This window comes from Danio rerio, chromosome 18 (assembly GCF_049306965.1).
Source record: "Danio rerio strain Tuebingen ecotype United States chromosome 18, GRCz12tu, whole genome shotgun sequence".
Lineage (NCBI taxonomy): Eukaryota > Metazoa > Chordata > Actinopteri > Cypriniformes > Danionidae > Danio > Danio rerio.
Genome location: NC_133193.1, coordinates 49,599,635 through 49,613,512, shown reverse-complemented (window position 1 = coordinate 49,613,512; position 13,878 = coordinate 49,599,635). Strand labels below are relative to the sequence as shown.

The following is a 13,878-nucleotide window of genomic DNA, read 5'->3' as shown; positions in this document are numbered from 1 at the left end:
CCGAGCCTGGTACACCTCTGAAGACTAGATAGGAATTAGTTAGTTTTCTTCCTAGATAGGAGCTGGAGTTTCTCTGAGTATAAAGGTGAATATATTTTGTTACTGACGGCGTTTGTGATTCGTGCGCTTCTCTCTTCCTCGCGTACCTACGTGTCCGACTTGTGGTAAGTCTTTGAAGTTTTTTGTGAATGGGTAGATGCGTAACGTTCAGTTGTAGTTCATTCCGAAGCAGTGGCTTCTGGGAATTGTAGTTTTTGTACAGAGGGCAGTTTCCTGGTGAGTACGGGAGTGTTTGTTTGTTTATTTGTGTTGTATTCGTGAATGCTAATACAAAAATGTCTTCAGTACTCGATGATTTTTTTGCTTGTCCCTCGGAAGCTTTAATTGAGCGTTGTACAAAGGAAGAATTGATACAAATTGCCGAGCGTTTTAGCATCGATCTCACTACACATGATAAGAAAAAAAAGGACACCCTTATAGCAACTTTGAAACGATCTCTGGTTGAAAGGGGAGTTTTAGAGGTAAGAACTGCTGTTCTTTGTGAATCTTCAGTGTTTTCTTCCTGTGATATTGATGTGGAAAGTGAGTTAAAATTCCCAGAGATGTCAATACAAGAGAAACAGCTGTATTTAGATGCAGAAAAGCTCCGTGCTGATCGCGAGGGTCGCGCTATGAAAGAGAGAGAAACAGAACGGGAATTTGAAGCTAGGAAACTAGAACAACAGTTGTCTGTACGAAAATTGGAACTTGAGTTAGAGAGAGAACGGGAAGAGAGAGCGTTTCAGTTAAAGAAGTTGGAGTTAGAATTAGCAGCAAAACGAGCGGAAACACCGCGAGCTGACGTGCATCCGGTGCCAGAACAGTCGTCTGCATTAGTGTTTGATGTTCATCGTAACATGAGATTAGTTCCGCCATTTTCTGAAAAAGAGGTAGAAAAATATTTTGATCATTTTGAGCGTGTTGCTTTATCGCTGAAATGGCCAAAACAGTTTTGGACTATGTTGTTGCAGTGTGTTTTCACAGGAAAAGCTCAAGATATTTATTCTGCTCTCACCCTGGAACAAAGTGGTGAGTATGAAACTGTGAAAACGGCTGTATTGCATGCATATGAACTGGTGCCTGAGGCATATCGTCAAAAATTTAGAAATTTAATCAAAACTGAAAATTGTACATTTGTTGAATTTGCAAGGGAAAAAGAGAGTCTATTTGAGCGATGGTGCACTTCAATGAAAGTTGAAACTAAAGAGCAGTTAAGAGAATTGTTACTTCTAGAGGAGTTTAAACACTGTGTTCCTTCTGCTGTAGCTACTTATTTAAATGAACACAAAGTGAGTAAACTTGCAGATGCTGCCATTATGGCTGATGAATTTGTTTTAACTCATCAGGGCACATTTAGTTCAGCCAGTTTTCGAAGTGACATGAATAAGTTTAGGTCTTGTCAAGTTAAACAAAAGCCTGCTGTGGTTGGACAAAATATAAGGGCACCTGTTGTTGGTAATATTGGAAAAACCACTGTTTCAAGAGACCTCATCTGTTTCTATTGCAAAAAGTCTGGCCATAAAATTTCTGAATGCCCTGTTCTGAAAAAGAAAGAGAAATTTTCAAAACCTGTTTCTCTTGTCGCCCCATCGACTGTAGATGACACTTTCATAGAAAGTGCTGGTCATTTATCTCATTCCTGTGGTGCATTGTTTGACCAAAAGGTGAATGATTTTGTTGATTATACACCCTTTATCACTGAAGGAGCTGTGTCTTTATTAGGTTCTGAGGAAATGGTCCCTGTGCGTATCCTCCGAGACACTGGATCAGCACAGTCATTTCTTTTGGAAGGAGTGTTGCCTTTAAGTTCTGAAACTGCTACTGGAACTTGTGTATTGGTAAGAGGTTTTGAAATGGGATTTGTTGACGTGCCATTACACCGAATTCATCTTTCCTCAACCATAATCTCTGGTGATGTTGTAGTTGGTGTTCGATCTGCACTTCCAGTTCCTGGAATTACATTTATTTTAGGAAATGATTTAGCTGGGGGAAATGTTTGGGGAGAGAGTAAGGTGACTGCTTTGCCCATAGTAATATCTGCACCTAGTAAATCTGATGTTGAAAAGAGTAACATCTTCTCTAATTTGTTTCCAGCCTGTGCAGTCACCCGATCGATGGCAAAACAACTGCCTGAAAACCAAGCTACAGATGTTTCACTTGGTAACACTTTCTTTTCCACTGTTGATTCGGGTGAATTTACATGTGATCTGCCAGAGAGTCCGGAAAAAGACAAAAATATCTGCTCTTCACTATCCCCTGATCTGGAGGAAATTACAAATTCACCCCAAAGCCTAGACTCTGATGCCACTGAGGTCTTACATACTGCTTCTTCTGATGTTGATAAGTATCCTTTAACTTCTCTGTTGCAGGTTCCCAGAGAGGAACTAATTCATGCACAGCAGCTTGATGACACATTGAAAACCGTAGTCTCCCAAGCAGGGTCTAATATGGGTGATCTTTCTTCTTATTTCTTTGAAGATGGTCTACTTTGTCGGAGAGTAGCCATGTTTGATGATAATTTAAAGTCTAGAACCCAGATTGTAGTCCCTCTTGCTTTTAGGGAATCTGTGATGCAGTTAGCCCATCAAGGACTCGCTGGTCATACAGGCGTTCGGAAAACCTATGATCGTATTATGCGACAGTTTTACTGGCCTGGAGTAAAACGAGATGTGGCCAGATTTATACGTTCCTGTCACACATGTCAACTTACTGGTAAGCCAAACCAAAAAGTGCCAACCGCTCCATTACAGCCTATTCCTGTGACATCTAACCCTTTTGACCATTTGATTATTGATTGTGTTGGTCCTTTACCTCGTTCCAGGGCTGGTCATCACTATCTCCTTACCATTATGTGCCAGACTACCCGTTATCCTGCGGCTTACCCACTGAGATCTATAACTACGAAGTCCATTCTGAAGGCCCTTACTAATTTTATGTCTATATTTGGTATCCCCAAAGTGATTCAATCAGACCAAGGTTCTAACTTCATGTCCAAACAGTTCGCAAAAGCCCTCCGTCAACTTCGAGTTAAACACAATATTTCTAGTGCATATCATCCACAGAGCCAGGGAGCGCTTGAAAGATTTCATCAAACCCTGAAGTCTCTTTTAAGGTCATATTGTGTGGAGCTCGATGGTGATTGGGAAGAAGGCCTGCCATGGTTGCTATTAGCTATACGTGAGGTAACTCAAGAAAGTATTGGCTTTAGCCCAAATGAATTAGTTTTTGGACATGAAATACGAGGGCCCACTACTGTTTTGGCTGATGTGTGGCATTCATCTAAACCTCCAGACAACCTTATAGATTATGTAAGTGGTTTTCGTCGTAGACTTTATGAGATGCAAGCTGTTGCTAAAAAGAAATTGGGTAAGTCACAAAAGAAAATGCAGCAACACTTTGACAAGAAGGCCAAATTTCGGAGTTTTCAGACAGGTGATCAGGTTTTAGCATTGTTGTCTCTTCCTACTAATCCATTCCAAGCGAAATTCACTGGACCTTACAGTGTAGCTAAACGTCTTTCAGACAATAATTATTTGTTGAATACTCCTGAACGTCGGAAGAAAGTTCAGGTTTGTCACATTAATTTGTTGAAACCTTTTGTTGCTCCTGTTTGTTCTGCCTCTGTCAGTGTGGCGTCCCTATGTAATCATTCTGGTTTAGAACATCTCTCTGTGTTCCCTTCTCTGTCTTGCAGTATGGGTGAGGACTTATCTGAGAAAAATGAGGATGGGAGTCTTCTGTCCCAAGGGAAAATAGATGGACGCCTTAACAACTCTCAGATTCTTTCTGATTTGTCTGGCCATCTGTCTTATTTGACGGAAGATGAGAGAAATGACATCATTGAATTAGTGATGTCATTTCCTTCACTTTTTTTGGATGTCCCTGGTCGCACTACTGTCATTGAACATGACATTGATGTAGGAAATTCTTGTCCTATCAAACAAAATGCTTATAGGGTCAATCCAATAAAACGAGAGCTTTTAAAAAGAGAGGTGAACTACCTACTTGCTCATAATTTGGCTGAACCAAGTTTTAGTTCCTGGAGTTCCCCTTGTGTATTGGTGAACAAACCTGATGGTTCATATCGGTTTTGCACCGATTATAGAAGATTAAATTCTTTTACCAAACCAGACTGTTTTCCCTTGCCTCGAATAGATGACTGTGTAGATCATGTTGGCTCTGCCAAATATGTAAGTAAGTTTGATCTACTTAAGGGCTATTGGCAAGTACCTTTAACTGCTCGGGCAAGAGAATTATCTGCTTTCGTTACCCCAGACTCTTTCCTTCAATACACTGTGATGCCTTTTGGGGTCCGTAATGCCCCCGCAACATTCCAACGATTGGTTAATCGTGTATTGCATGGAATGTCTGGATGCGAGGCTTATCTTGACGATGTCGTTTTGTATAGTTCTACCTGGTCTGAACATCTTGATCAAATCAAAGACCTATTTTCACGTTTGGCAGAGGCTAATTTAACAATCAATCTTGCGAAGTCCGAATTTGGAAAAGCCACAGTCACCTATTTGGGTAAAATAGTGGGAAACGGGTACGTTAAACCAATTGGAGCAAAAGTTGAAGCCATTTGTAATTTTCCAACTCCCAGTAATCGGCGTGAATTACGACGATTTCTTGGGATGATTGGTTACTACCGGAGTTTTTGTAAAAACTTTGCTAGTATCGTTTCACCTTTGACTGATTTATTGAGTCCAAAAATTGAGTACCAGTGGTCGGAGACATGTCAACAAGCCTTTGAAAATTGTAAGGCCTTGTTAGCTAGTTCCCCAGTTTTGACAGCTCCCAACTTTGAGAAGTCATTTCGTCTCGCAGTTGATGCTAGTGGTTGTGGTGCAGGCGCGGTTCTTTTGCAAGAGGATTTAAATCAAGTAGAACACCCTGTAAGCTACTTTTCAAAAAAGTTTAATCGTCATCAACAGGTTTATTCCACCATTGAAAAGGAAGCCCTTGCTCTTGTTCTGGCTGTACAACATTTTGAGGTTTATTTAGGGTCGATCGCCGCACCGATTGTTGTTTATACTGATCATAACCCCTTGGTTTTTTTAAATCGGATGAAAAACCGAAACCAACGAATCATGCGATGGAGTCTAATTTTACAGCCTTTCCATCTTGAAATTAAGCATGTGCGCGGGAAAGATAATGTGATCGCGGATACACTCTCTAGAGTATAGCTATTCATATTGCATGTTTCACTCTTGTTGTTCTTTTGCACTTCTAGGGCCCAGAGGTGTTGGAAGAGGAGGAAGAGTGAGCTGTTTTATGAAAGGATGTATTTCTGTTATTGTTTGCTAATTTTTTTTTCTTTTTGATTCTTTGCAGAATCTTTTTGAGGAGGGAGGTGTTACGACCCTGTCTTCTCTTTCCTACCTTTCGGTGGCCTCGCTATGTGACGTCACCGTTAATTAGTTAATTTATGGGTGGAGAAAGTATATATTTGAATTTTTTGTGAAGAACGGCACTTCCTCTGGTGGACCGTTATTCCACAGAGAGGTCATTTTGCTCCAACTCTTTTGTGTTGCCGTCTTATGTTTTGTTTTGTATTAGTTGAGAGAATTTCACCTGCTTTCTTATTTATTTCAAATCCCTAGACAGTTTGTTATACTTTATTATTCCCTTTAATAAATGTTTTTTTCATTATATATCTTTTTGTGTGTCTGATCCTTTTTATGGTACGGTCGGGAGCGAGCTGGCCGTAACAATTTTTATTCTTAAACAGAATTAATGATGGGCTAAAAATCCGGAAATTTGCGCGTGCAGGCCTACTTATCACTATATTGCCCCTCAGTTTTTTTTGTACTGCAGATTTTACTGCTGCTTAACTTTATTGCATTATAATTGAGCTGTTTATACCTCATTGTACTGCAATTTTGCAGTTGCGTTGAATTTTGGCACAGTTATCTATGTATATAGGCTACTTCTGCTGTTCTGTTCACTGCAGTTATTTTTTATTATTTGTTTTTGCAAATAAACTCATAAATTCTAATTTAAAAAATTACTTGAATCCAAAAAAATCTCTGAAAAAATACAAAATATTCGTGAAATATTAAACCCCTTTGAGGACAAGTGCAGTACAGTTCTTATCACACCATTGGCATATTAGACTACAGCAGCACAAGTGCAGTAATTACAGAGTTAACTGTAAACGTCCAGTTTACTGCAACTTATACTGCTGTTATTGTACTGTATTTGAACTGTGTTTATACTTCTTTGTATTGCAATTTTACTTATTTTTACTGTAGTTACACTTCAGTATACTGCTGTTGTACTGCAATTCTATTGCAGTTTTAATTCAGTTTACTGCAGTTATTTTTGTAGGCTAACGGTAGCCTGACAGCTAGCAGACATACAAAATTTCAAAATATTTTAACATGTTTACGTTGTAAACAGTTATTCTAAATGTAAATAGCCTAATATTCACAATATTTCTATTTTTAATCGCTTGTTTAATCAAACTAACTTATTTCAAAGCATTTCCAAACGAACGATTCATTTTTACGGAAGATGATTCCTTTTTATGACTCACAATGAATCAGTTCGTTCAAGAGTTCAAGTTCAGTTCACTCACGCGTGAATCGTTTGAAAAGGTTTCTGATTTTGTAAATCAGTAATGCGATACTTAAAACACGAAGTACCAAAGGATTTCTGGATGAAATTGACATTTATCAACAACATCTTGACACTAAGCTATCAAATGGCTCGTTTACCACCGAATACAATGCTTTTTATTAAATTCAAAGCCGTTTGTGAAGCTGCAAACGACTTCAGGTAAGACATTTCCTTTAAGTAACGTACATCAAATGAACACTGAAGGACTTTAGAAACACTTTAACTACGGCATTACATCGTAAAATACAACAAGGATCAAGTTAATTGTTGATCAAATTCATTAATGATTATGGCCTCTGTATCCAAGTATTCTAATAGAAGTTAATATATGATACCAAAACACCACATTTTGTTATAAATGAGCAACATTTGACATAAAAGATGGTGTTGAATGCATTTTGACAGCGGACTGTCGTCATTTAATGTTTTAAATATTTAATAATCTTGTGGTAATGTAACTGTTCTCGATAGTGACCACTTGACATTTCAAAAAGGCTATTACTTGACAGAATCATTAAGGAGTTGAGTTGGTTTTACATTCATTCAGTGACTTCTTGTGACATGCTCCCTATTTACAGTGGTACTTTTGAATATTCGGTCTTAAATCACGTGTAAGTATGACTTGAAAACAACATTAGCCCTTTTTAATTGACTGTACACTGTGTTGTACTTTGATAGTCATCGGCTGGAAATATTATTTCACCGTCTACTGTATAATTTGGAAAGAATATTTTTGTAAAATGTATATCATTAAGGAAAAAGTCTGAATGTTTGATAATAAAACTAACATCACCTCAATGACAGAGATTGTAGATGCCCACAGCATCAGTATCACCAGATTTTTATTTATTTGATTTGTGCCCTAGAAATAGTGTTCTCTGATATTTCATCTTCATTTTGTTGCTCTTTGAATCGCAGAGTTTTGAAGTGGTCACTGCGTGTGCCTTTTAAACTGACTTAAGAACAGTGATCAGGAACAGAAGCGCAGGAACACTCAGGTACAATTGAATTGCTTTGGTACTTTCCCGAAGTTGATTAACAATGTTTGTGTGCGTGTTTGTACGTCTGGCTCCCAGAACTACCAGACGGGCTCCAGGCACTGATTCTAATCTTACTGACCTGACTGTCCGTCACTGAACTGTGTTTGTGTGTGTTTAAAGGAATAGTTAACAAAAAATACTAAAAAATCATTGTGTTCCATTTAGCAAAAAAAGTGTTTTGCAGATGATTCAGTGTCTCACTTATTTAAGTGTTTACAAGCTACAAAGAGACTTAAAGTGCATCATGAATGAGTGATATGAAAACAGAAATTAATTCTATTCATTTATGGAAAACACTCTATCTGCTTTGGCTATATTTTATTCAAACAGGTACATTTAAATGGGTGGTCATATATAAACTATATATCATATTTTAAACTTAAGTTGATGTGTAATGTAGCTGTGTGAACATAAACAACATCTCTGAATGTAACACGCTTAAAGTTCAATGAAAGGGGGACAGTTTAGCAAAGCCTACAGCGAACAAATTTTGGGGACTACAAAAAAATACATTGGGGTTAGTGAGATCACAAACACTACAGGTGCGCATACACCCCAAGGGGCGTGGCCTGAGGTGCTGTAGTGTTATAGCAGAGAAAGCTAAAATGTCGTCTAAACGCTATTTCTACGGAGCTTGTTCAGTTTCTGTATTTCGGCTTCCAAAGGACACGACACAAAGAGACGTGCTTACAGTTTATTTAATTATGTTACAGAACATTATAAAAAATATAGAGCTAGCATTTGAAAAAGTACAACTTCCAGAATCTCTCCAGGTTCAGTGCTGGATAAGGCTAAAAACTCCTCTAAGAAGGAACAGCTCCAACCATAATAGGTGAATGATGGTTATAGATGAAAGAAAGAAAAAAAATAGTGTCAGACTTATGACGGCAGCCCTGTCCCATAGACGCTGTATAAGAAACCCCTCTCACAAGCGGTAATTCGTTTTTTGTCATTCGAAGCAAACATTATATGCTACATACATAAATACATATGTTCATACATTAAAAAAAATGAAAATCTTTAAAGGATCTAAGATGCTGATGACCGTTAAATGTGTCATAACATTATTGTGAAAAGGGTCCATTATATCAATGTTGAATATCAATGATTTTAGCATTTTTTTCCAGTCATGACAGGTCTGAATATAGTCTGCATTTTTTAAAGTAAATACATTTAAGCAGATACTTGCATTATATAGAAAAGAGCTGAATGCTCATTCTTCTGAAATTGTCCTTGTGTGTTTCGCAATCATATCATTTTGGAATAATATAAGGGTGAATAAATCATGCGAGAATTAAATTGTTTTTGCTCTTTAGTGCTTTCAGGCCACAATAAAACCACCTACGCCTCCAGTAATTAGCATTGAAATGGAAAATAGAAGTACTTTTTTCAAGAGGTCGGCTAAAGAAATACCAAAACACAGATGTAAATTTTGAAGAGGTGTGGAATTTATTTATATTTTAATATATTGTATGCTCAGTAATGTGCATTGACTGTGAGCAAGCTTGACTATAATGCTGGGTTTAGACTGATATTTTATGATTGTTTATGAAAATGCTGTTTTAATACATTATCTTTAATATCATGCATGCATACATGTTGATTGCGAAAGCAGAACAAGCTAATGGCTTTTAAATTTATAAGTGATATACACTACCTGACAAAAGTCTTGTCATCAATCCCAGTTGTTAGAGCAACAACTTCACCTCTAGTTGATCATTTTGAAAAGTGGCAGAAGCTCGATTTTTCCCATCACCTGTTGAACTGCGTCCCAATCATCACAAATACTGTAGATAAACTGGAACTGGCATGGACCCAAGATTCTCATAGATATTAGTCAAGTTTGGTGAAGGAAAAGTCATGGTTTGGGGTTACATTTAGTATTGGGGCATGTGAGAGATCTGCAGAGTGGATGGCAACATCAACAGCCTGAGGTATCAAGACATTTGTGCTGCCTATTATATTACAAACCACAGGAGAGGGCAAATTCTCCAGCATGATAGCGCTCCTTCTCATACTTCAGCCTCCACATCAAAGCTCCTGAAAGCAAAGAAGATCAAGGTGCTCCAGGATTGGCCAGCCCAGTTAACAGACATGAACATTATTGAGCATGTCTGGGGTAAGATGAAGGAGGAGGCATTGAAGATGAATCCAAAGGATCTTGATGAACTCTAGGAGTCCTGCAAGAACGCTTTCTTCGCCATTCCATATGACTTTATTAATCAGTGATTTGAGTCATTGCAGAGATGTATGGATGCAGTCCTCCAAGCTCATGATGGAGTCAATACACAAACACAATATTCATTCTGTTTCCACTGCAGCATGACTTTATATTTTATACTGGACATTATTTCTGTTCAGTGACAAGACTTTTGTCTAAGCAAAGTCAGGCCTTACTGTCCTAATGAAATAATTAAAAATCAAGACATGATCATATTTTATTTTAGTAAAATAAGTGTAATCTAGAGGCCTTTGCCTTTCACAAAAGCCAATTCTGATACCAAATGATCAGCTAGAAGTCAAGATATTATTTGTTGGTCCTAAAACTTGGATATGCGACAAGACTCTCTTGTTATTACCATACACTTTTGATCCATTATTTATATCATGAGATATACATATTGTGCAGCCAAATGAGCAAGGTTTATACTTCCAGAACCAAATATTGGATTTTTTTTCCAGGTCCATTATTTCAAATGTGTAAAAAATGTAATAACTACAATTAATAAACAAAGCAAAATTATACCATGCAATTGTAACTCATAAATGTCTGAAAAGTAATAGGAAGAAGCAAATGCTTATTTACTGTGGTTGTATACAGTGTTCACAACCTTAGGCTTTGCTGGTGGCACTTATTTATTCATTTGCTTTATACCATTGCCTTGGATGACTTGAAAAGTTCGGTGATCAATGTATCTTGAAAACCTCTCAGCACGATCTGAAATGGATCCAATGGCCAGCCTGCTTGCGAGAGATAAAAGATGCAGGGGACACATTTATTCCCCTCCATTCTTAAGACTTGTGAATAGATTGTAGGGGAAGAGCTTATGTTGGGATGAAGAGGGGATAGATTGACAGAAAGAGAAACTAAACGGATAAATGAATGGGCTCCCGTAGGAATTGGTTTTCCTTTAGGAGAAATTCAGCTGTGGAAGAGATTGAAAGACAGCTCGACTCACACTAATAGAGAGGTGTGTGTTTGTGTTTGCCGAGTGTGTGTTGGAAAGGTCAGGCGATTCATTTCACACCTGAACGGTGCCATTAACGCAAGGACAGGTCTTTTCGTTTGTCCGCCGACGTAAGATCCTTCCCATCAGTGCCCGATAACCGGCTTAAAAAAAGACATCACTGCCACTGCGTGATGTTGAGCGACGGTCTGGTTTAAATATTGTACTCTAATACAGGATATATGGTTTCTTTCTTTGGTGTCTTGTGTTTACGCGTGAATGTGCGTCTGATGGATGAACAGACCTTGACAGGTGCTGAGGCGAAATAATGAATGTTTTCAATTACTGTCAAGACGCGTTTCTCTTTTTCCACTCATCCCCCAGTGATTCTTTCCATTTCTCTCTCGCTCATTCTTCATTTCTTTGCACTGTTTTACAAATATTTGTATTGATCAGAGCAGAAAAAAAACTTAAAGCCACAAATGACAAACTTGGATATGAATAACCATGAACATATGCATGGTTAGGCACTGGGAAAAAAAAAGATTCCTTGGATTTACTCTTTTTTTTTTTAAGGTAAAGGGTTGCAAAGAATATATATATATATATATATATATATATATATATATATATATATATATATATATATATATATTTATATATATGGGCTGAATTTAAACAAAAATGTGTGTGTGTGTGTGTGTGTGTTTGTGTGTGTGTGTGTGTGTGTGTGTGTGTGCGCGTGTGTGTGTGTGTTTAAATTAAGTATTGTCGTTTGACATCTGTGTGTTTGTGAGAGAACACATAAGAAATGGATGATATTTACACAGCTCTTTTCTTTTGCTGGTGGCCTTGTCTGCCAACCTTGATATAACGGCCTCTGTATCCAACTTTATTTTCAGCGAAGCTTCTGATTTATTAGATGCTGTACAGTAGGTGCAGTAAACAGTATTTTTATTTCACTGTGCCACAATCCAATGTGTTTATGATTATGGTAATAAATAAAAAATGATGAAAATCAATACCAGTTTGCGATATCAAGCAGCTTAACGGTTGTTTTAAAAAACAAAATCAGATTACTGTAATCAAATCAAACCAGACGTCTCATACAGTCAGTTTACATATTGACGCTCCACTCTTATGTATTGAGGTGGATAAAAGTACGTAATCCATAATACTTACTGTATGTATTATGTGAAGTTATTATATTAGAAAGACACAATGTAATTTGATATGTGACACTTAGAAATGAACATTTTAAACTCGTGTTATTTCAGAATTGCAAATTAAAAATACAACTTTTTGACTAATAATTATTTCGTAAATCTACATTAGCTACAGATGTCTTCTGGTGTATTGTGGCGTATATGAGTTTATAGTATCTGTTTTTTCGATATAACACAAATATATTGGGAATATTCAAATGAAATAAATATTATGTATTACACATTATATGTTATTATCTTTTATTAGTGCTGTCGAATGATTAATCACGCTAAAACACATGGATGTATTGAGAAAATGTTTTTTACAAGCCACCTTTTCTTCTGTTTTTCAATTCATGAAAGTCAGTAAAGTGATTGATAGGGAAGACAAATTTATTTGATTACAAATCATAGACAGTGTTAAGTAGCTTTGAGGTGTTTATTTGTGGTTTTGCAAAAAATTGCACAAAAATAATCCTATATTTGTTGATAATATCTCGTAAATATCATTAGTGTGTAAAGCAACAAAATTAGTTGCTGTCGTACTGCCCCCTAGTGTTTGGTTAATGTTAAAGTACATTATTGTGATTTCATAAAAACTCACCCAGGCTCATTCTGATTACGTACCCTTATAAACATTTCTAGAGATCGTTAAATACATCCTAGGAGCCACTTTTTTTGCAGTTTTGGTTTTTGTGACTCTGCCAGAGGCTGCTGTGTTTTAGACATCTTTTTACGTAAATCCACCAGAGGCCACTGTCGACTGACTGACTGACCGATCGACTGACCCACACTCCTCTTTCCCTAAATCCAACTGATAGTGTTTTCAAAAGCACCGATTGACCCGCCCACCCACTTCACTAAACCCAACCGACAGTGTTTTCAAAAGCAATTCAGAAAAGAAAAGCTCTTCTGGACGCCTGATTTTTACCACATTTTTAGATTTTACCACAGTCTCACCCTGTTATTTACTTGCTTATTTGATTGTTTTGCTTTTGTTTTTGCCTTACCTGCTTTCTGAAACCGTTCTTCACCAGACTCAAACCCCATCGTCGCGGTTAACTCAACTCAGCTCTGCATCTCACCGGAAAAGCTGTCCATACGGAGGTAAGCGGTCAGCTAATAAGCGCGAAAGTTCATTTTTAAGATGAAATGCAGCAATATGTACCTCTAGCTACATAATTAGCAATCTCCAGAAATGTATATAGGGGTACATTTAAGACAAGCCTATGCTGAGCCTATGTATTTCCAATGAGTCTGTGTTGCAATTAAACCTACGGTACGTTTTTTGAATGCATGCATTTTCCAACATTCGAGCGCTTGCATTTGTTTTTGGTTAAAGGTGTGAACACACGAACAGTCCTTTTAGAAAAGTAAATAGGGTTTTAGTTGTTTGAATTACATTACTGCTTGGCATTCAGACAGGCTGCTTCTGAGGTGAAATAGAATGGATTGCTAAGGGAGCTCCCAAGTCACAGAGGGGCTCAAAGAGCGAAAGAAAAACCAGAACAACAGGTGGTTTGTTTGTCACATTGTGTATTTGACAATTCATTCGAACAGAAAGAAAGCTATTGATCAGATCCCAGACTGAAAGCGTATGTACCCTTGTGCATTCATAAGTTCTCCGAGTGCCAGATGGAGCTCGGAGAACGTCTCAAAATTCAAAGCATTTTACAAAAACATGTGTCAGAATAAGATTTGTCACTAAAAGTCATTTCACACAGAGAAAGATGTGGCCAAATTAAGACTCAAAATCACCCCAGAGTGGGTGAAAACATCTCCAACAGCACACAAGGGTTAACTTCC

The 13,878-nt window shown here is 37.5% G+C and overlaps 1 protein-coding gene across 1 annotated transcript; it reads left to right on the top strand.

The window, feature by feature from the left end:
• The first annotated feature begins 247 nt into the window (after positions 1-247).
• Positions 248-5,693, top strand: LOC141378681 (uncharacterized). The gene is made up of 4 exons (XM_073929723.1): positions 248-1,877; positions 2,134-2,199; positions 2,409-2,751; positions 2,861-5,693. The coding sequence occupies exons 1-4, from the start codon at positions 336-338 to the stop codon at positions 2,926-2,928; spliced, it is 2,019 nt and encodes a 672-aa protein (XP_073785824.1). The 5' UTR covers positions 248-335; the 3' UTR covers positions 2,929-5,693.
• The last annotated feature ends 8,185 nt before the right edge of the window (positions 5,694-13,878 follow it).